The following is a 22,452-nucleotide window of genomic DNA, read 5'->3' on the forward strand; positions in this document are numbered from 1 at the left end:
AACAGATGTTGGTGAGATTGCAGAAAAAAAGGAAACACTCATACACTGTTGGTGGGATTGTAAATTAGTTCTCGATTGCAGAAAAAAAGGAAACACACACCCTGCTGGTGGGATTGTAAATTAGTTCAGCCACTGTTAAAAACAGTTTTGAGATTTCTCAAATAACTAAAAACAGAATTACTATTCAACCTAGTGATCCCATTACTAGGTATATACACAAAGGAAAACAAATCATTCCACCAAAAAGACACATGCATGTGTACATACATCACAGCACTATTCACAGCCACAAAGACATAGAGTCAACCTAGGTGCCCATCAATTGTGGATTGGATAAAGAAAATATGGTATGTATACCCAACAGAACACCATGTAGCCATAAAAGGATGAAATCACGTCCTTTGCAGCGACATGTATGCAGCTGGAAGCCATTATCCTAAGTGAGTTACTTCAGAAACAGAAAACCAAACACTATATATTCTCACTTATAAGTGGGAGCTGAACAGTGGGTACACAGAGACGTAAGTATGGCAACAAGAGGACTTCAAAAGAAGGGAAGGGGTAAAGGGAAAAGATTGAAAAACTACCTATTGGATACTACATTCACTATTTGGGTGACAGATTCAATTGATGTCCAAACTTTAACATCATGCAATATACCCACATAATAAACCTGTACATGTACCCCTGAATCTACAATAAAAAAACAGAGGGGAGAGGAGCCAAGATGGCCAGTTAGAAGCAGCTCCACTCTGCAGTTCCCACTGAGAAGAACAAAAGCAGTAAGTGAATCCTGCTCTATCAACTGAGATATCCAGGTTCTCTCACTGGGACTGAATAGGCAGTTAGTGTGACCCATACAGAGTGAGGAAAAGCAGGGTGGTGCAATGACCAAGGTGCCACACAGGATAAGGGGAACTCTCACACCCAGACAAGGGAGGCGGTCAGTAACTGTGCTGCCCTGCCTGGGAAACCACATTCTTTCTTCAGATCTGTACATCCTGTAGATCAGGAGATCTCCTTGTGAGTCCACCCCACCAGGGCCTTGGGTCCCAAACTGAGAGCTGTGCAATCCAATAGGGTTGAGGCCAGTGGCAGCAGGCTGGAGACTGCCTAAGACAACTGAGTTCATGGTGGGAGAGGGAGCCACCATTACTGAGGCTCTCATCAGCCATTTTCCACTGCTGGTGTTGGGGAGATCGGGCAGTTTAAACTGAGAGGAATTCCCCCACAGCGAAGCACAGCAGCTGTGGCAGATCACGGCAAGATTGCTCCTTTAGATGGGACCAGATCCATCCTTTCTCATTGGGCAGGGCCTCCCTGCAGGAATTGCTGCAACTATAGCCAGGGTTTTACGGATAGAACTCTGATATTCCTGGGAAGGAGACCCTGGGGGAAGGTGTGACCGTGATCTTGAATTTAGTGGACCTGGTTTTTCCTGTCTGCTGGCAGTCCAGATGAGGGGGATTCTGCCCAGTGCAGCCAAACCTGCTCAGACAAGGGGCAGCCAAGCTGCTTTGTTACACAGGCTTCTGATCACATGCCTTCTGATCGTTTGAGACATCCCAACAAGGGCCATGAGACACCTCATACCAGAGTGTTTTGGCTGGTATTAGCTTGGTGCCCCTCTGAGATGGAGCTCCCAGAGGAAGGAACAGGAAGCCATCTTTGCTGTCCTGTAGCCTCCACTGGTGATACCTCTAGTTGCAGGAGGGACCCAGGTGAATTGGTTCTGCAGTTGTCCCCCAGTAAGCCCCAGCAGCCCTACGGAAGATGGGCCTGATTGCTAAAACAAAAACAAACAGAAAGCAACAACAACATCAACAAAAAAGACCCCATAAAAACCCCATCAGCAGCTTCAAAATATCAAAGGTAGAAAAACCCACAAAGATGAGAAAGAATTAATGCCAAAATGCTGAAAACTCAAAAAGCCAGAGTGCCTCTTCTCCTCCAAATGATCACAACACCTCTCCAGCAAGGACACTGAACTAGGCTTGGGCCAAGATGAATGACCTGACAGAATTAGGCTTCAGAAGGTGCGTAATAATGAACTTCGCTGAGCTAAAGGAGTATGTTCTAAACCAATGCAAGAAGATAAGAACCATGATAAAACATTACAGGAGCTGTTAACCAGAATAACCAGTTTAGACAGGAACATAAATGACCTGAAGGAGCTGAAAAACACAACATGAGAACTTCACAATGCAACCACAAGTATCAACAGCCAAATAGACCAAGGTGGAGGAAAGGATATCAGAGCATGAAGACTATACTGATGAAATAAGACAGGCAGACAAGGTTAGAGAAAAAATAAAAAGGAACAAACAAAACATGAGAACTATGGGGTTATGTAAAAGGATAGGACCTATGACTGATGCGGTACCTGAAAGAGACAGGGAGAATGGAACTAAGTTGGAAAACATACTTCACGACATCCAGGAGAACTTCCCCAACCTAGCAAGACAGGCCAACATTCAAATCCAGAGAACCCCAGTAAGAGACTCCATGAGAAGATCAGCTCCAAGACACATAATCAGATTCTCCAAGGTTGGAAAAAAAAAAAAAAAAGAAAAGAAAAAATGTTAACGACAGCCAGAGAGAAAGGCCAGGCCACCTACAAAGAGAAGCCCATTGGATTAACAGCAGACCTCTCAGTGGAAACCCTACAAGCTGGAAGAGATTGGGGGCCAATATTCAACATTCTTAAAAAAAAAAAAAAAAAAAGAATTTCCAACCAAAAATTTCATTATCAGCCATACTAAGCTTCATAAGGAAAGAGGAAACAAAATCTTTTTCAGATAAGCAAATACTGAGGGAATTCATTACCACCAGGCCTGCCTTGAAGACCTCCTGAAGGAAGAACTAAATATGGAAAGAAAAGTTCATTACCAGCCACTAAAAAGTATACAGACCAATGACACTATGAAGCAACTACATTAACGAGTCTGCAGAATAACCAGTTAGCATCATGATGACAGAATCAAATTCACACATAACCTTTAAAGTAAATGGGCCAAATGCCCCAATTAAAAGATACAGAATGGCAAGCTGGATAGAAAGAAAAGACCCATTGATGTGCTGTATTCAAGAGACCCATCTCACATGCAAAGCCACACATAGGCTCAAAATAAAGGGATGGAGGAAAATTTACCAAGCAAATGGAAAGCAGAAAAAAGCAAGGGTTGCAATCCTAGTTTCTGACAAAGCAGACTAAGCCAACAAAGATAAAAAAAAAAAAATACCAAAGGGCATTACATAATGGGAAAGGGTTGAATTCAACAAGAAGAGCTAACTTTCTGAAATATATATGCATCCAATACAGGAGCACCCGGTTTCATAAAACAAGTTCTTGGAGACCTACATAGAGTCTTATACTCCCACACAATGATAGTGGGAGACTTTAACACCCCACTGTCAATATTATACAGATTGAGATAAAACAAAAATATTAGACAGATTGAGATAAAACAAAGACATTCATGACTTGAACTCAGCTTTCGATCAAGTGTACTTGATAGATATCTACAGAACTCTCCAACCCAAAACATCAGAATATACATTCTTCTCAGCACCACATGGCACTTGCTCTAAAATGGATCATATAATTGGGAGTAAAACACTCCTCAACTAATAAAAAATAACTGAAATCATTACCAACTGTATCTTAGACCACAGCACAATCAAATTAGAATGCAAGATTAAGAAACTCACTGAAAATCACAAAACCACATAGAAATTAAACAACCTGCTCCTGAATGACTCCTGGGTAAATAATGAAATTAAGGCAGAAATCAAGAATTTCTTTGAAACCAATGAGAACAAAGAGACAACATACCAGAATCTCTGGGATGCAGCTAAAGCAGTGTTAAGAGGGAAATTTATAGCACTAAGTGCCCACATCAAAAAGCTAGAAAGATCTCAAACTAACACCCTAACATCACAATTAGAAGAACTAGAGAATCAAGAGCAAACAAACCCCAAAGCTAGCAAAAGACAAGAAATAACCCAGATCAGAGTGGAACTCAAGGAAATGGATATGAAAAACCCTTGGGGGTAAAAAAATCAATAAAATAGATAGCTAACTAGACTAATAAGGAAGAAAAGAGAATATTCAAATAGACAATACAAAATGATAAAGGAGATATAACCACTGATCTTACAGAAATACAAACAACCATCAGTGAATACTATCAACACCTCTATGCAAATAAACTAGACAATCTAGAAGAAATGGATAAATTCCTGGACACATACACCCACCCAAGACTGAACCAGAAAGAAGTTGAATCCCTGAATAATGAATTCTGAAACTGAGACACTAATAAATAGCCTACCAACCAAAAAACCCCAGGACCAGATGGATTTACAGCTGAATTCTACCAGAGGTACAAAGAGGAGCTGGTACCATTTCTTTTGAAACTATTCCAAGCAACTGAAAAGATGGGACTCCTCCCTAACTCATTTTATGTGGCTAGCATTATCCAGATACCAAAACCTGACAGAGCTATTACAAAAAAAGAAAACTTTAGTCCAATATCCCCAATGAACATCAATGCAAAAAAATCCTCAATAAAATACCAGCAAACCAAATCCAGCAGCACATCCAAAAGTTTATCTACCACAATCAAGTTGGCTTCATTCCTGGAATGCAAGGCTGGTTGAACATATGCAAATCAATGAACATAATTCATCACATAAACAGAACTGAAGGCAAAAACCACATGATTATCTCAATAGATGCAGAAAAGGCCTTTGACAAAATTCAGCATTCCTTCATGTTAAAAACTCTGAATAAACTAGGAATTGAAGGAACATACCTCAAAATAATGAGCCATATGTGACAAACCCATAGCCAATATCAAACTGAATGTGCAAAAGCTGGAAGCATTCCCCTTGAAAACCAGCACAAGGCAAGGATGCCCCCTCTCACCACTCCTATTCAACATAGAATTAGAGTTCTGGCCAGGGCAATCAGGCAAGAGAAAGAAAGAAAGGGGATTCAAATAGGAAGAGAGGAAGTTGAGTTGTCTTTGTTTGCAGATGACACGATCCTATATCTAGAAAACCCCATTGTCTCATCCCAAAAGCTTCTAAAGCTGATAAGCAATTCCAGCAAAGTCTCAGGATACAAAATCCATGTGCAAAAATCGCTAGTTTCCTATACACCAACAATATGCAAGCAGAGAGCCAAGTCATGAATCAACTCCCATTCACAATTGCTACAGAAAGAATAAAACGCCTAGGAATACAGCTAACAAGGGAAGTGTAGGGCCTCTTCAAGGAGAACTGCAAACAACTGATCAAAGAAAGAAAGAGAGGACATAAACAGAAAAACATTTTGTGCTCATGGATAGAAGAATCAATATTATGAAAATGGCCATACTGCCCAAAGCAGTTTATAGATTCCATGCTATTCCCATTAAACTACCGTTGACATTCTTCAGTGAATTAGAAAAAACTATTTTAAAATTCATATGACATCAAAAAAGAGCCTGTATAACTAAGCCAATCCTAAGAAAAAGAACAAAGCTGGAGGCATCATACTACCTGACTTCAAACTATACTACAAGGCTACAGTAACCAAAACTGGTACATAGTACTGGTACAAAAACAGACACAGACCAGTGGAACAGAATAGAGAACTCAGATTTAAGACCACACATCTACAACCATTAGATCTTTGACAAACCTGACAGAAACAAGCAATGGGGAAATGATTCCCTATTTAATAAATGGTGCTGGGCAAACTGGCCAGCCATATGCAGAAAATTGAAACTGGACTCTTTCCTTACACCTTATACAAAAATTAACTCAAGATGGATTAAAGATTTAAGTGTAAAACTCAAAACTATAAAAACCCTGGAAGAAAATCCAGATAATACCACTCAGGACATAGGCACGGGCAAAGATTTCCTGACAAAATTGCTGAAAACAATTGCAACAAAAGCAAAAATTGACGAATGAGATCTAATTAAACTAAAGAGCTTCTGCACAGTAAAAGAAACTATCATTAGAGCAAACAGACATCCTACAGAATGGAAGACAATTTTTGCAATCTACAAGGAACTTAAACAAATTGACACACACACACACAAAAAAAACATTAAAAAGTGGGCAAAGGACATGAACAAACACCTCAAAAGATGACATGTATATGGCCAACAAACATGTGGAAAATAGCTCAACATCACTGATTAGAGAAATCCAAATCAAAACCGTGATGAGATACCATCTCACGCCAGTCAGAATAGTGATTATCAAAAGTCAAGAAACAACAGAGGCTGCCAAGAGGTAAGAATGCTTTTACATGTTAGTGGAAATGTAAATTAGTTCAACCACTGTGAAAGACAGAGTGGCAATGCCTCAAAGACCTAGAACCAGAAATGCCATTTGACCCGGCAATCCCATTACTGGGTATATACCACCAAAAACATAAATCATTCTATCGTAAAGAGATATGCACGTGTATGTTCATTTCAGCACTATTCACAATAGCAAAGACATGGAATCAACCTGAATACCTATCAGTGGTAGACTGGATAAAGAAAATGGTACATATATATCATGGAATACTATGCAGCCATAAAAAAGACTGAGATTATTTTCTTTGCAGGGACATGGATGGAGCTGGAAGCCATTATCCTTAGCAAACTAACACAGGAACAGAAAACCAAGAGAACCATGTTCTCACTTTCAAGTGGGAGCTGAACAATGAGAACACATGGATACAAGGAGGGGAACAACACACACTGAGACTGTCGTGGGGGTGGGGTGGGGAAGGGAGAGCATCAGGAGACACAGTTAATGAATGTTGGGCTTAATACTTAGATGATGGGTTGATGGGTGTAGCAAACCACCACAGTACATGTTTTCCTATGTAACAAACCTGCACATCCTGCACATGTATCCCAGAACTTGAAATTAAATTAAAAATAAAAGATAAAAAATTGTCAGAATTCAATAATTATGCAATAAGGACTTAATTTAGTAGCTCTAGTTAGAGGTTCAAATAGAACGTAATTTAAAGTTGACATTAAAACAAGCTAAGGAAAAAGATAAAAGCCTGTGAATGGGGTTAATTCAGAAGCTAAATCCATGAAGAATAAGCAGTTATTTTATTTTTAGCTAGGTGTACTCTACTGGATTGGAGTTGAGCCCATGAGTGGCTCAAGAGAAGCTGGCTAAATCCATGTTAAAATCTTAAATGTGATCCTTGAGTTTTTCAGAGTATTGAAGAATTCACCCATAAAAAGACAATGAAAGTGTTTACTGTGCAGCTGGGGGATGACAATATGGTTCTGAATCATTTTCCTTAATAAGAGATTAAGTCAGAAAATATTCTTATCTCAATCGTCTCTATGCACTTTGTCCGGAGGAAACAGATGGAATTCAGCACTTTTGTAAATCCCATAATTTTTGTTATTTTGAGTATCTGTGTCCTTACCACAGTACTCTCCAAGAAAAATTTTGGGAAACAATCAGCTGCTACAAATGTGCTTTGTATGAATACTTTTTTAAAAAACAAGTTTTGCTTAGAAAACACCTAACTCCAAAATTATCCCCAAAGTCTGCAACTTTCAAGCTAAAATGCTAAATAATAAATATCAGTTATCGTTATAAAAAAGAATAAAATTCAATAAGAAATGTAATGTCTATCATTTCCCAAGGTTCATTAATTCGCTTTATTAAGCGTATTATTATCATTCATCTTGATTCTCTCACAATATTGCTTAGGAATGATGTACAATGTTAAATGTAGGTCTTTGAAAGAGGCCACATCAGAATCATTGGGTGGGCCTTTTCAGTGCTATAAACTTCTACAACCCACTTTTTCCACCTCCATTCCAAGATTCGTATAACTCTCTCCCACTTAGAGGGCCTGTCTTTGTAAGCCAACATTACTAATATTCGTAGACCTAATCATTTTTGCTTTGCTAACATGAAAAAGTTGAGACCTACGGGCAGCACGGTATTTAGAAAAAGCTACAAAGTCTGACCCAAATGCAAACCTACCTAATTATGCTGTGTACAATTATCTAACTGCTCAGAGTCTCAATTCCCCCCGCCAAAAAAACAAAAGAATAATATCTCCCTGTTGCAGATAGTCTTTCAGCATATTCAATAAAGTTAAAATATATCATTGAAGGTAGATTTGCTTTTCTAGTGTAAAAGAAAAAAACAGGGCTTAGATGTCCCACTTCTGCATTCTTTTTAGCCATCCAGCTTTGCCTAATACATCTGAACTTTGAGTAAAAATGCCATCTATTATAAAACAGGAAGGGCATGTCTCTCCTGCTTGATACCCAGAGATGCAGTGGGTATCCAGTGAGATGAGACGTGCATTTTTTTAAAAATATTGCAATAAAATATTTACTATTATATTATTATGGAAGTGTTAACTGCAAGTCAGTTTGACCTGCAATGTTTTTCTTCTCATGGTAATCCTTTGAAAACTAAAATGTTTATATTTTCTCAAAAAAGCATGTTCTCTTCAGGTAAGATAAGAGAAAAACACCTAAATATAATGGGGGTGGGAGGAACTAAAGAGAATCTCTGAAACAGTGGATAGTGACAGGTATTCAGGCTGACTTCCATCAGTTCATTATTTTTGCTTATATGGTATGACAAAGATTTTATGTAATTATAGATGCAAAGAATATTCAGACTTCATTATCATCTCACAAACTGTCATAGTGAACACAGAGCCCGTCGTATTCAATGGCAGCTCTTCTGTGACATGTTGATAAAATGCATGGCTTACAAGCAATGGCAGAGAAGCCCAGCCCTGCTCACACCCCTGCCCCACTCCCGTCATCAAATTACTTCCACATATTTAATCGCTTTTTTCTAAAGTGACTATGTAATTGCATGCTTAAACCTAACCTCATCACAAATTATTTACTCAGATTAAAATATTTCCAGTGAACTCATTTTTTATTATTCAAAATGAATATTCTATTCAGCATTTCAGTGAATTCCCTAACAACAACAAAATATATGTTTCTAGGTTTGCTGAATTGCTTAATAAATCAAATTTAATCTAAGTTATACTTATTTTCTACCAACAGTCAATATGCAATTGCTTAACCTTCCTTAGATTTATTTTAACAAATAGCTGTTTTTAAAACATATATTAAAGAAGAGAAGACTACCATTATTAGGGCATATTAAGTGTAGATAAAAAGTTCTTAATTACGCTCAGAAAATAATTCTACTGCGCAACTTAGTGAATATTTTAGCTATTTGACTATTCAGTATTCCATTTGCTGGGAAAAATACATTTGGATTAGTTGAGGTAATCAGTAATGTAGCAAGGACTGGGGCCTTGTGTTCAGTTTCTAGCTGCTGCCTAAGCCAATGTCTGAAATATTTATATCAGAAGGCAAATAATCCTTATTACTTACATAATAAATCACATAAATTACATAATAAGGATTACCTGCCTTGTGCCATACTTTATTATTATTTAATATGAATGACCGTTTCTCCATAGAATTCTTGAAATATCCACTGCTTTCATTATAATTTTTGGTCTGTTTTCACAATAAATAACTTTATCAATTGTTTCATCAAGAGGATCTTCAAAATGTTCGACAATATTTGTTAAACACTTTGTTCATTTAAGTACATAAAATTATACCTGTATGTCCTATTTTTCACAATTTGCCTTTGACTCATTTAATCTAATTACAATGATCAAACATTACATAGTATTATTTATTTACATAAGGATTAATACCCAGTTCATGTATATGAAAAGGTTTAATTATTGAAACGAGATCAAATATTCTTAATTTGAAAATCACATGTATTCTATCACAGCATTCTTCTTTTCCGCTTGATTGTACACATGTCTCTTCATTTATTTTCAAGACAGAGTTTTGCTCTTGTCACCCAGGTTGGAGTGCAATGTCACAATCTCGGCTCACTGCAACCTCCACCTCCTGGGTTCAAGCGATTCTTCCGTCTCAACCTCCCAAGTAGCTGGGATTAAAGGCGTGCACCAGCATGCCTGGCTAATTTTTTATTTTTGGTAGAGATGGGGTTTGGCCAGGCTGGTCTTGAACCCCTAACCTCAGATGATCCACCCACCTTGGCCTCCCAAAGTGCTGGGAGCCACCGCGCCCGGCTTCTCTTAATTTTTCTACAGATTTTTATTTTAGCCAAATTTGTAAGAAACACTTTCTGTAAATCATAAATTAACTGGATACATGTTAAAATTCTCATGTTTATGGTTTCCCCAAGCATACACAAAGCAATTTTTGTACTCCCATGTGGAAGCAGGGAGAGAGAAGGAGAGAGAGAATATGCGTGCATCTCTGGGTGTGTGTGTATGAGTGTGTGTGTGTGTGTGTGTGTGTGTGTGTGTGAGTGTGTGAGAGACAATGAGATTTCAGTTTATGGTAATATGCAGGAAGAGAAGGACAGTTTGCCAAGTTTCTGACATGAGAAGTCAGAGTGAATCACAAATCACAAGTTTTTTGGAAGAGGATGTATAAAAATTAATTTGCTTTAAAGAGAGTTAACACAGGTAGTTACTCCCAATTAGCATAAACCTAATTATTTAAGGTATTTTTAACTACAGTCAATGCACTTATAATTATCAACTCTGTCTGCTTTTTTTAAATCCCACCTTCACTATCACATTGTGAATTACCACTCAGTGGAAAAAAAAAATCAATTCCCAGTCAGGTGACACCGTAAAAAGCCTTAAAGAAATAATTACAATTAACTCTGCAATTTGTGACTTACTTAAATAGAGAAAGTTTATGTGTATGTGTTTGTATATGCAAAACATGTAGTGAATACAGTAATACAAGTTCATTGTATTTGCACATACAGCTTTCCAACAGCCATGAGCTATGCTAGAAATTTGAGAATCCAGCCTACGGGTCTGTAAATGAAATCAGTAAAGGGTGGCATATAATATTTAATTGAAACACTTACTGTGGAAGGATTGAAGAATATTGATTGTCCATTCATCTGTTAATCCTCCTGCTTTTGTTATCTGGATACATTTGAGTTGATTTGAAGAGTCTCTTGATTCAATCCAACAAATCATATCTTCATTATAAATAAAATCCAGAGTATGAATTTCATTTCCATTGACTGAGCTTAGAGTTGCCATTTTACTTCCATTGAGATAGAAAACCTCAATTGTTTCAAAATTTGCAATTAATAGTATAGGTGGTCTATCTGTAGGTTCTGGAATAAAATAGAAAAAGAGAAGTAAATTCAGTAAGAGTCATGATTATTTTACAGTTTTGCGTTAGTTATTGAAAGCTATTTTCTATACTTTTAACAAATTCATAACAAAAATTTTCTTATAAAAATACTTTTTATAAGTCATATGTATACTTCACTATTTTAGTGTACTTCCCTGAAAAAAAAAATTCTGCACCACATTTGTATTCCTTATTTCCTTAGTCATAATGTGTTGTCTAAATGTGAGGACATGTCATTTACTTTTATTGCTAGTAAGTAAAGGAAGTGGTGTGAATTGTTTTTCTAGAAATGATGATGGATCTAGACTGACCTCTCCATACAGTTTTGCAGGTTACCCTCACGAGCAAGGTAATGTTTTTTTGAGTTGAATGTATGAGATCAGAAATAGATTCTCTGGAGCAGAAAATGCAAAGCTCATAAGCTTATACAAAGAGTGCACCTGTGACTTTGGCCTCACTGGCTCCTTGACCAACCCCAAGAGCCAAACAATCACACATTCTTTTAGTGACTAGATAGTGATTACTGAGCCAGTTCCTTCCACATCCACTTTCTACAGTCAAGAAAATAAGATTCTAGGTACAAAATAAACTTCAATACCACTTTTTTGAACAATGCAGCTTTGCTGGTATTAGGACTGAGTTTTTGATGAACATATACTAATTTCCCAGAGTATCAATAGCGTATTTAAACGTAACAGTAAAATCTGATAGAAAATTCGTGTTGATGGAGTTTAGCTATACAATCATATTCAGAGTAACTTTTCTGCTAATTAAGAAATAGGAAATATGTGGAAATCTTTAATTCATCTGCATCTAATGCATTAATAAATCACTTTGACCATGAGGTCAAAACTATCAGACATCCTACCACTTCTCAGTAATGACTGCTACTATCCTGCCATCATCACTCATCTAGATTATTTCAAAGTTTTCTACCTGGTTTCCCTTTTTCCATCTATGCCCTTCTCATCTTTACAATATCCCAACACAACAGCCAGAGTTATACCATTAAAATGCTAAGGCAGATAAGGTCAGTTCCTCACTCAGTCCCTCAAAGGGCTCCTATTTTAACCAGGGCAAAATTCAAAGCCCTTATAATGATCTATTAAACTCTACCTGATCTGTATATTAATTACTTCTTTAACCTCATTTCCTTCATCTCCTTACTACTCTTACTCTTGTTCGTCTCACTCCAGACACACTGCACTTCTTACTGTTCCTTGAACAAGGCAGGCAAGCTGCCACCTCAGAGGGGCTTCCCACTTCCTGGAATAATCATTTATCAATTACCAGAATGGCTTACTTGCTCACCTCTTTTAGGTCATTATGCAAATGTCATTTTACTGGTGAGGAGTCTCTTAGCACTTTATCGTCTAAAAATTTTAAGCCCCTATACTTTCTATACACCTTCATAGTTCTTTCTTATTCACCAAACATAGTATGTTTTATATATTTTTCTGATTATTTACTTCTGTTTTATCTCTAGCATCTAGAGAAAAAGCGTAGGACTTAGTGATCATTCAATACCAATTTTCTGAATAAATAAAAAGGACACATGGAATTCTCACACAGAAGACTTTAGAAACATTTCATGAAACGCAACAAAAATAATTTATTTAACCTATGAAGGGAATTCAGATTATGACTAGCTATTCAGAAAATTTCATAAATATCATTTGACCATTCTATAAGAAACTGAAGCTGAGCACTGCAAAGGTAGGACAAAAGCCGGAGCATATACTATAACTAATGGAAGTAACTAAGTCTCAAGTTTTGAAGCAGTATTATTTAGTGGCCTTTCTTTGGTTTCTGGCATGGGCCAGGATATCAGGCACTTGTGTTTGTCTCAGATAGAAGAGCCCTCCAGTGAATATGATTTGGGGCCTCCCCTCACAGGCTTAAAACAATCCTATAATTCATGCATTGGAATTTGTATCCCCATCATGCCAGACCCCTATTAATTTCAATAGGGGTGGTGCCAGGTTCAAGAGGCCAAAGAAGAGACCCAGAGGTAGCAAAAAAAAGATACAGGGTTTTATTTAGGGAAACTTACACACACAGATGGTCCAGCGGCTGCAGACTGGAGAATCACTACCACTCGTGAAAAGCATGCAGCTTATATTGCACGTAGCACGTTCCCTTAGCACATTCCCCCCACCCCCACCCCTGCCCCGCCCCACCACCCGCAACCTCCACGTGGCAACCGTCCTTTCTTAAATTGTTATTGCTATAGTGTGCACCTGCCATACAAGAGATGCTTAAGTTACATTATTGTTGTCAAATGTACCTGCCATAAACCTCTCCTCCCCCAAGAAATTCTCTCAAGTCATAGGATTCCTGTCTGCCTTTAACAAGACATTAAATATTTTTTATACATAATAACAACAAAACAGTAAAACAAAAATAACCCAAAAAAGCCTCAATGAGATTATAAAACTAAGTAGCACAACAGTTTCTTCCCAATGGAGAAAATAGACTTATCCAGGACTGCCTGAGTATAAACCCACAACAAAAATATTCTTAAAAATGCTAAGATCATTTCCACAAAAACAAAGTCCTCTCAGAAGCATCAGTAGAATTGTGAATCATCTCTGCTTAACATAACTTGTCAATTGACCACATCTGAGCCTGGTTAGCTAGTCAGTTTCTCTCCTAACCTCTTAAATCTATCTTTAACTGTGTTTCACTTGCCCTTGTCATTCCTTAATTTGGGGATCTAGATTTAGTCTCCCCTCTACTCCTACTTTTGTCATTTTACTGTTGACCTTGGCACTCTTGAAACCTGTTGGATCATAGATTTCTCAGGTGATAGTAAAATCTTAGATGGGTGTGTTATCAGGTAAACAAAGACAGACTGACAATGTCAGTCCTTAGTGTCTTCATTTGACAACTGAAATGACCTTTAGTGAAACTACTTTCACTCAAAATGACCCACTATTGAAAGCATCCTTGCTGCAAAGTTTTATGCAAAGTCCAGATTTAGACAGCCATTTTTTGGCTAGCTACTAGTCAGTAAACTTAATGTAGGGCATAAACATTCTTTGAAGAGAGGCTGGAATATAAAGGAGCACTGAGATTCCCCTGAGAAACTGAGATGCAAATGGGTTCATGGTTAACACAGGCAATGCTTATTTGACAGAATTAGTCAACTTACTTGGTTTTTGTAGCTGCTTGTTGAGTGAATCAGTTAATTGTTTTAGTGAAAAACATATCGACCACTAATTCTAAAGTCAGGTGCTTCATAATCTAACAGGGTTTGATTTAATAATGGTGGCTTCAAAAGATCAAAGGACATACTGGAGGAAGGATACCTACATAAGTTGTGAATGCTTTACTGAAGTAATCTTCATGGGTCTCTGCTAATTATTAACTGTGGTTTACCTCTTTAGACAGAAGGTCGAATATGGAGGAAGGAAGCCACTGAAACACAAGAACCCACAAAAATCCTCAAGGTCTAAGGATCCAATTCTTTCAGTGTATTTCAAGTTGAAACTGGCATAGCCCTGGCAAAAATGTAATCTATCTCTACCTGCACCACATCTAATGTCTGTTGTTCATCGTTACCACATGCCAATTGAAGAGCACCAGCTTGGGTAATGTGGATATAAGACTGACCAGAATAAATGTGATGATCTTATTGGTTGTCATCCTTAGTCAATGGACAGTTTTCCCAAAAGAACACTTTAAAAGCACATTAGATGACGTCAGTCAAAGGGATACCTGCGTCAACACTTAGTGAGAGGTAATGAACATTAACCTTCCACATAGAAGATACTGAAGCACAAACAAGCACACAGGTGACATTTTAACTTAGAGAACCAAGACTTTGGTTGGGTAAACACCTACAGCAGGCTGTCAACTGATTCATTATAGAAGAGAAAAATTTTCCTCATACTCCTCACCACTCCTTGTATGTTGACAGACCTAAAAACATTTCTCTCTCCTGTGATGGAGAATAGTATTTGTGCTCTGTATGATCATAAATGATTTGATTTTTCCTGTAATGTATGTTGTATTCATTAGTGTCACAACCTTTGAAGACTGATTCTAAAATTGCGAATTGAAAAGAGAAACTTGGAAACGCTTATTTGACCAGGTTCATAAAAATACCTATTTAAATTCAAAGCCACTGTAACTATGTCCTTGCAAGCCTATCTTTATCTTCTCACAGTCAAAAATATACTAAAAGTGGATTTATTTACTTATAATAATATGCTTTTGATATATAGTTTGTGCTAAATAAATGTTTTCAGGGTGTATAAAAACTTGTCATTTTTAAGGTTTCATTTAAACCTCCAGTTCTTGTATTCAATTATAAGAATATTAATTTGGCTAGTTTCCTTCTAAGTGACTGAAGTAATGAATTCATATACTTACAAATAATTATGTAACTAACAAACATATGTATATAATAAATGTATATATAAATGTATATCATCTAGTCGTTCTATATTCTAATTTTCCTTAATTAAACCTGTAATTGTATTTGTAAGCAATTATCTCCACTAAATGAAGCTCCCAGCATGTGCACATCAATATTTCTGAAGTCAAAGATGAAAAAAATCCCAGTTTTAACTGCATAAAACGTTGAATAATGACTTGCATATAAAGTACATAAAATGGAGAGTCAAACTAATATTGTGATAAAACAGAAAGTTGTAATCTATACAACACAAAGAATCGGTTTTAAGCCAGTAATGAACTTCAAAGATTGAAAGAGGATTTTTTTTCAGATTTACTCTTATTTTATCATATACAAATTATATAAAGGCTGTAAAAATAAGGAAAATGGGTTTGCAGTTAGAAATGAGAAGACTGAGAACTTCTAATCAAAATTGTTAAAACTTATGTAAGAAGTGAATTACTAATATATGAAACAAAATGCAGGAAATCTGTAAAAGGGCAATTTTTTATTTTTTATTTTTTTATTTTTTTGAGACAGAGTCTTGCTCTGTCATACAGGCTGGAGTGCAGTGGCGTGACCTCAGCTTACTGCAATTTCTGCCTCCTGGGCTCAAGTGATTCTCCTGCCTCAGTCTCCTGAGTAGCTGGGACTACAGACTTGCACCACCATGCCCGACTAATTTTTGTATTTTTAGTAGAGACTGGGTTTCACCATGTTGGCCAGGCTGGTCTCAAACTCCTGACCTCAGGTGATCTGCCCGCCTCAGCCTCCCCAAGTGCTGGGATTACAGGCATGAGCCACTGTACCCAGCCAAAAGGGCTAATTTTCTAAAAAACTTCTAAAATTATGCAAAAAACAGAAAAAGTTAAATATGTAATATTAACAGAAAATTATGTAGTTTAAAAAGGAGAGATACAGAATCATGGTGTGGAGAAAAAATGAAAAAGAAAGAGAAAGTATTACAGTATTCAAATATATAATAAATTGTAGATGAAAGTCAACCAAACTGAAAATGTGAATCAAGTTAATATCATATAAGTGAAAAAAAATATAGCATTGAAATATTTTCTTTTTCAAAATATAATGGTCACATTGATTTCTCCCTGTTTTCATTCCTTAACTGTTTTTTAATGAAAAAAACCTCTTTACCAAAATGAATAATATTCAGAATAACGACATATTGTCATACATCAGAAGAAACTGTTCTATCACATTTTATTATAGAAATAATATATAAATCAAATTAGGAAAATGAAAAGGCATTAAAAACTGTATTGGACTGAGCAAGAAAATGAATATTGCTACAATTTATCTTAGCACTACCTTTTATGATCACAATATATTGATGCTGAAGTATTCTTTGGGTCAATATTTTAATTAATTAATTAATTAATCTAGTATTTATACATCTAAGCATTAACTGGGATCTGAAAGAGATCAGTAAGACAGTCCGCCTTCAAGAAAGATATAATCAAGTAGAAAGTTTAAGTTATCTACAAAGAACTATGTTTTTATAATCAGGTATGATATCTTTCATAAAAGATGTATCATCTCATTGAGTTTCAAAGAATGGTTAGATAAGTCTGCTTAGTGGAGGCACTAGTTTCCCGATGGTGTTGGTATTTGGTGTCAGCCTTGCCTTAATGGAAGAACAAGAATTCAATATGCAGAGATGGATAAAAGAAAGTCAAGCAAAAGAAACAGCTTTGACAAAAGTACAGATGTGTGAAAGATTTGAATATGTTGAGGAGAGATTGACCTCAGTTTTTCAGTTTTCTGCAGGGTACAACACGCATAACTGGTGGAGTATTTCACTAATAATAGTTAATGTTTTCCGAGCATATTTTAGGAGCCAGACACTGTAATACATGGTTCACATTTATTAGTTTACTGTATATGCACAACATCCCTTTGATTCGGCTAATATTTACCACATTTTAAGATTAATACTCACTTAAGTTAATATAGCTATTAAGTGAAAATAACTGAGTTCAAATTTATAGAGTTTTGTAGTAGCTGACAAAACAGGTTAAGGACAAATTGTACAGGCTATTGAATGTCAAGATGATGAACTTATTTTTAATTTTGGCTGCAATGGGAAGCCAGTGTTAATTTTAGAAATACAGTATAATGTGATCAAAACTATGCTTTAAGAAGATCAAGTCAAAAATAATATGTAAGATATTGTGTGGGTGGGTAAAATATAGTGAGAAAGATAAGTAGAATACAGTAGGAAGTATAAATTTCCCACTCAACTTTCCAGATTTTATGTTTTTGCTTTTATTTGGGGGGATTATTTATTTAAATTGACACAAATTTATATGTCTTTATAGTGTACAACATGATGTTTTGAAGTATACATACATTGTGGAATAGTTAAACCTAGGTAATTGACATATGCATTACCTCACATAGTCATCATTTTTGTAGTGGGAACATTTAATATCCCTTGTCTTAGCATTATGTTAAGTGAAATAAGCCAGTCATAGAAAGACAAGTAAACATATCTCACTCATGTAGAATCTAAACGAGATGATCTCATAGAAATAGAGAGTAGAATGTTTGTTGCCAGAAGCTAAGGCATTTGGGGGATCAGGTTGGGGAGATGTTAGACAAAGTATGCAAAATTACAGGTAGGAGTAATTAGTTAAATAGATCTGTTTTCTAGCATGGTAACTATAGTTAATGATAACATGTTGGATTATTTAAAAATGTTCTTGCTTTTACTTTATAAATGGTAGTGTATAATTTTACTTTTTAATTGGTAGAGTATAATTCATGTCAGAAGTATAATTCATGTGTACGTTGAGGTAAAATGGAAACGTCTTACTTACACACTGCCTTCAAATCTAGAGTGAAGTTGGAAAGGAGTTAAGAGAATGGAAAAGATATCTTTTTCCTGTTTAGATTCACGCAGTGCAGAAATGAAGAATGGCCATATGTGGCAACGTTCCTACTGGAAGCAGAGGTCATTAGGAAAAATGTAAGCCCCAGATAATTCTCAGGGATTTCCCTAAGAAAACCTCTTCTATGGTCCTCCAAACTAGATTCTACACGTCACATAGAGAATGGCATTAATTTCATTTGTTTTTATGAAGAAAGTAACCCAAAATTATGAAAAACTTGTGGACATAGGTATCAGATATCTGAATTACTGAACACAGAAATGCCATTTTAATTTCTCAGAAACAAGGTGATAAGAACCTAAAGTAGGAGGTGTTGAAATCTTAAGTAGAAATGGGTTGATGTAATAAAGCAGAAGTTCAAAATTGCAGTTATTGTTGTATTGTGGACAATGAGTGACATGAAGTCAAGGATTATTTGGAAATTGTAGATGTGGGTCATGGGGATAAAGGGTATCATTAAAAGAAACAGTAAGAGAAGAAAGTAGAATCAGTTTTTAGAGAAGATGATGATTTCAGTGTTGGCACATTAGTCCAATGGCTAAAGCTGTGTTTTTTATCTTGTTTTGTTTTGTGTTCTAGTTTTTTTTTTTTTTTTAATTCTGATTTCTATATAGAGACGGGGACTCACTATGTTGCCCAGGCTGGTCTCAAACTCCTGGTCTCAAGCAATCCTCCTTCCTTGGCTTCCCAAAGTGCCAGGACTATAGGCATGAGCCACTGTGCCAAACCTGTGCTTTTTAATCTTGTCTTTGGCATTGTAAAAACTCACTCAGGTAAACTACTGATAAACCTGAATTAAGCATAAACCTTAAAATAATTTAGTCACTTTGCTATTTAGACTTTACTAGTGAAATACCGGTACCTTAATTTACAGCATATTTCAACTTGAAATGTGATAATTGAGAAGCAATTCAGTATATTGTTTTTCTGGAAGAAGATCCATTTTATAAGCACGACAAAAGACAATAACATCATGCCCTCCCCAGCACAAACATATCTTTTCATTTTGCAAACTGGCGGCTCTCACAATTTCCCTGTTTTGCAGAGCTGGTCCAACCAAACCAAGGAGGCATTTCCCCTGTTATCTGAAAGCCTTACTTAGCACGTGGCAAGTGTTTAGTACATGAATGAAATACGGGGGACTGTTTGAATATGAACTCCTCAATGTTTTTTAAAGAGACTTTACTGAATTAATACATTGTAAAATAATAAGGTATTTCAATAAGTACAATGAAATAAATAATGCAGTTATTCTAATCAGAAAAAAATGAAAGATATGTAATTGATAACCATTGAAGATTTATAAGTAAATCACAAAATTTCAGAATATAATTCATTCAAATTTTAGATTATTACATGATTATTAGAACTAGCAGACAGTCCAGTGATGGGCAGTTTATATTAGTTACTGAGAAGTGGCTAATGGCTGCTTTAAAAATCTCCTAGTGACCTTTCTAATTGTAGCCAGTGGAAAATACTTTAGCTACAGACAAATATTTTCTCTACTCAGACATCTTTCTCTATGTTATAGATGAGTAATATCTGAGTTTAAAATGTAATAGGTATTGACTCATTTGAAAATTGTTTCTAAGTAACTCCTATTTATAAAGTAATTTCAGTTTGAAAACATGGGTCCTTAGAAGAGCCACATTTAATATGGCTCCTAAAAGGGAAATACTGCCCCAGTATTTGAATATTTATTATCCATTCAACAAATACTTATTGAGCCTGGCTAGCTTCTGCCAGGGTCTAGATGCTAGCAATACAACAGTGAACAAAACTAACAGAATCTTTGCTTTTATAGAACTTAAATTTTAGTACATAAAAAAGATAATAAGCAAGTAAACAAATACTAATATTGTTTGGCAGTGATAAATTCTATGAAAGTGAGTAAAGTATAGGAGTAATGAGGATGAGGGCTTATCTTTAGAGAGAGTAATCTAATTCAGAATGCATTTACAAAGTTATAAACAAAGGGTTTGAGAAAAAGAGTGCAGTGAAGGATGAATCCAATGTATTGGCTTAAACTATTAGGTGAATTTGGAAATCTTATCAAGATGGAAAACTGAAGAAAGAGCATTATTAGGATAGAAAATTAAAAGTTCATAGAGTTTGATATTTCTGTTAAATATCCAAATGGAGATATTGAATATATAATTGGATCTGTGAGTCTAGAGCCGTCATAACTGGTGATAAAAACTGGGGAGTCTCAGTTTCTTGATATTTTTTAAAGCCATGGCAGAGGGTAAGTTTTTAAGGCCATGATACAGGATGAAACATCCTAGGAAATCAATAAAAAGATGTATAAAGGACTGAACGCTGAATCATGCCAAAAGTATTGGCAAAATGAAGATAATAAAGCAAAGTAAACTGAGAAAAAAATGCCCAGTAAGGCAAGAGCAAAATTTCAAGATTGTGCTGCTTTAAAAGGTAAAGTCTTCAAGGAGACAGTTGTCAGTTGTGTGCTTAAGACCGATAGTCAACTAATTAGGCAATGGGAGGTCACTGAAGACCTTGGCAATAGATGTGACTGATAAGAATAATGTAAGATTCATTGAAGGCGATTAAAGAGCAGAGCAAAGGAAAGTGGAAAAGGAACAACACTCCGTGAGTTTTTCTATGCAGGAAAAAGAAAAATGGAGAAGTAGCTGGACAGGAAAACAGGTTTAAAGGAAGTTGTTTTGCATCATCTTTACAACTTGCTTGTATGCTGGTGTGAATGACCTAAGAGAAAAGAAAATACCAGTGATTAAAGAAATAAAGAAGACAATTATATGAGTCTAATCCTTGAATAGGTGAGAGAAGATAGGATCTGTATATATTTGCAGGATTGGCCTTTGATAGGAGAAACGTTAGTTTGTTTTCTAATTCAAGTAAGAGGAAGATGGAACGATTAGTTCTAGATTCAAATAGACTAGTAGAGTTAATGGAGTTTGGGTGAGAAAATTCTCTTTTAATTGCTTCTATTTTCTCAAGGAAATATGAAATAAGATCGTCACCTCACAATAAGGAGAAGGGAGGTAGATGTATGAAACTCATTATCTAGTGATGGGAAAAAGTAAAGGTCATTTAATATATTTCACTGTTGTCTGACAAGGATTTAAATATAAAATTTATAAGTAAGATCACAAATTTCTACTTTGCTATTATAAAGAGAGATTAAGTACTCTAAGTACTCAATCATTCTGATGTACCAAACTTCCAGCTACTTTATCAGCTATGTTCTTTGTAACTTGATGTTCTAAATATCCAAAGAGTACTAAGATACAATTTAATAATTTGGTGGGGATTATCTTTCATGGGAGGCATAGACAGAGGCTGTGTGAGTCCTAAAAGAAATACACACATTTAAAAATGAAATCAATGCAACAGGTTTTCTCTCCTCAAGACTAAAATGATTTTAGGCATCCTGATTAGGGGAAATATGTGGAATATTAGTTATCTCTGTCAAAGGCAATTATGCTCTCCAGGGGAAGGAGTGCCCAAAGGGCATTCTCTAACTGCTTTTATTACCCCAGATTTGTTTTCAATCCCTGTTGATTGCAATTGATACAGAGGATGCCTTGAAGTCTCTGAAAAATCAATTTTTTTCTTAAAAAATGTCAAAATTATTCTGTCTACTCGGATTTTAAGGTTTTTTCCCTCCGAGGATTTCAATAGTGATATACTTTTATATTTTTCCCAGGTAAAGCAACGGAAAAATTATATACCTATGTACATTCTTGCCTCATCTATTTAACCATTTGTAATTTTTATAAATTTAAATGTGCTTCCTTTCTTTTATTTTCATTAAAATATCCAATTTTAAGATAGAAAAAGAGTTAATTGTAGAGGGTGATATAATTTCTCTCACATTCTAAATTGAGGATTTAATCAATAATTTGATAGCTAGTCTACAAAAAATTATTAAAAAAGC

At 35.8% G+C, this 22,452-nt stretch overlaps 1 protein-coding gene across 2 annotated transcripts in view; it reads right to left on the reverse strand.

The window, feature by feature from the left end:
- The window catches only part of LRP1B (LDL receptor related protein 1B), a 1,892,531-nt gene that overhangs the window by 982,116 nt on the left and 887,963 nt on the right, over positions 1-22,452 (reverse strand). For both annotated transcript variants that reach the window (XM_031008804.3, XM_055380092.2), the window contains exon 6: positions 10,948-11,205. In XM_031008804.3, the coding sequence (XP_030864664.2) occupies positions 10,948-11,205 (258 nt within the window). The remainder of the gene's footprint in view (positions 1-10,947; positions 11,206-22,452) is intronic.

Source organism: Gorilla gorilla, chromosome 11 (assembly GCF_029281585.2).
Source record: "Gorilla gorilla gorilla isolate KB3781 chromosome 11, NHGRI_mGorGor1-v2.1_pri, whole genome shotgun sequence".
Lineage (NCBI taxonomy): Eukaryota > Metazoa > Chordata > Mammalia > Primates > Hominidae > Gorilla > Gorilla gorilla.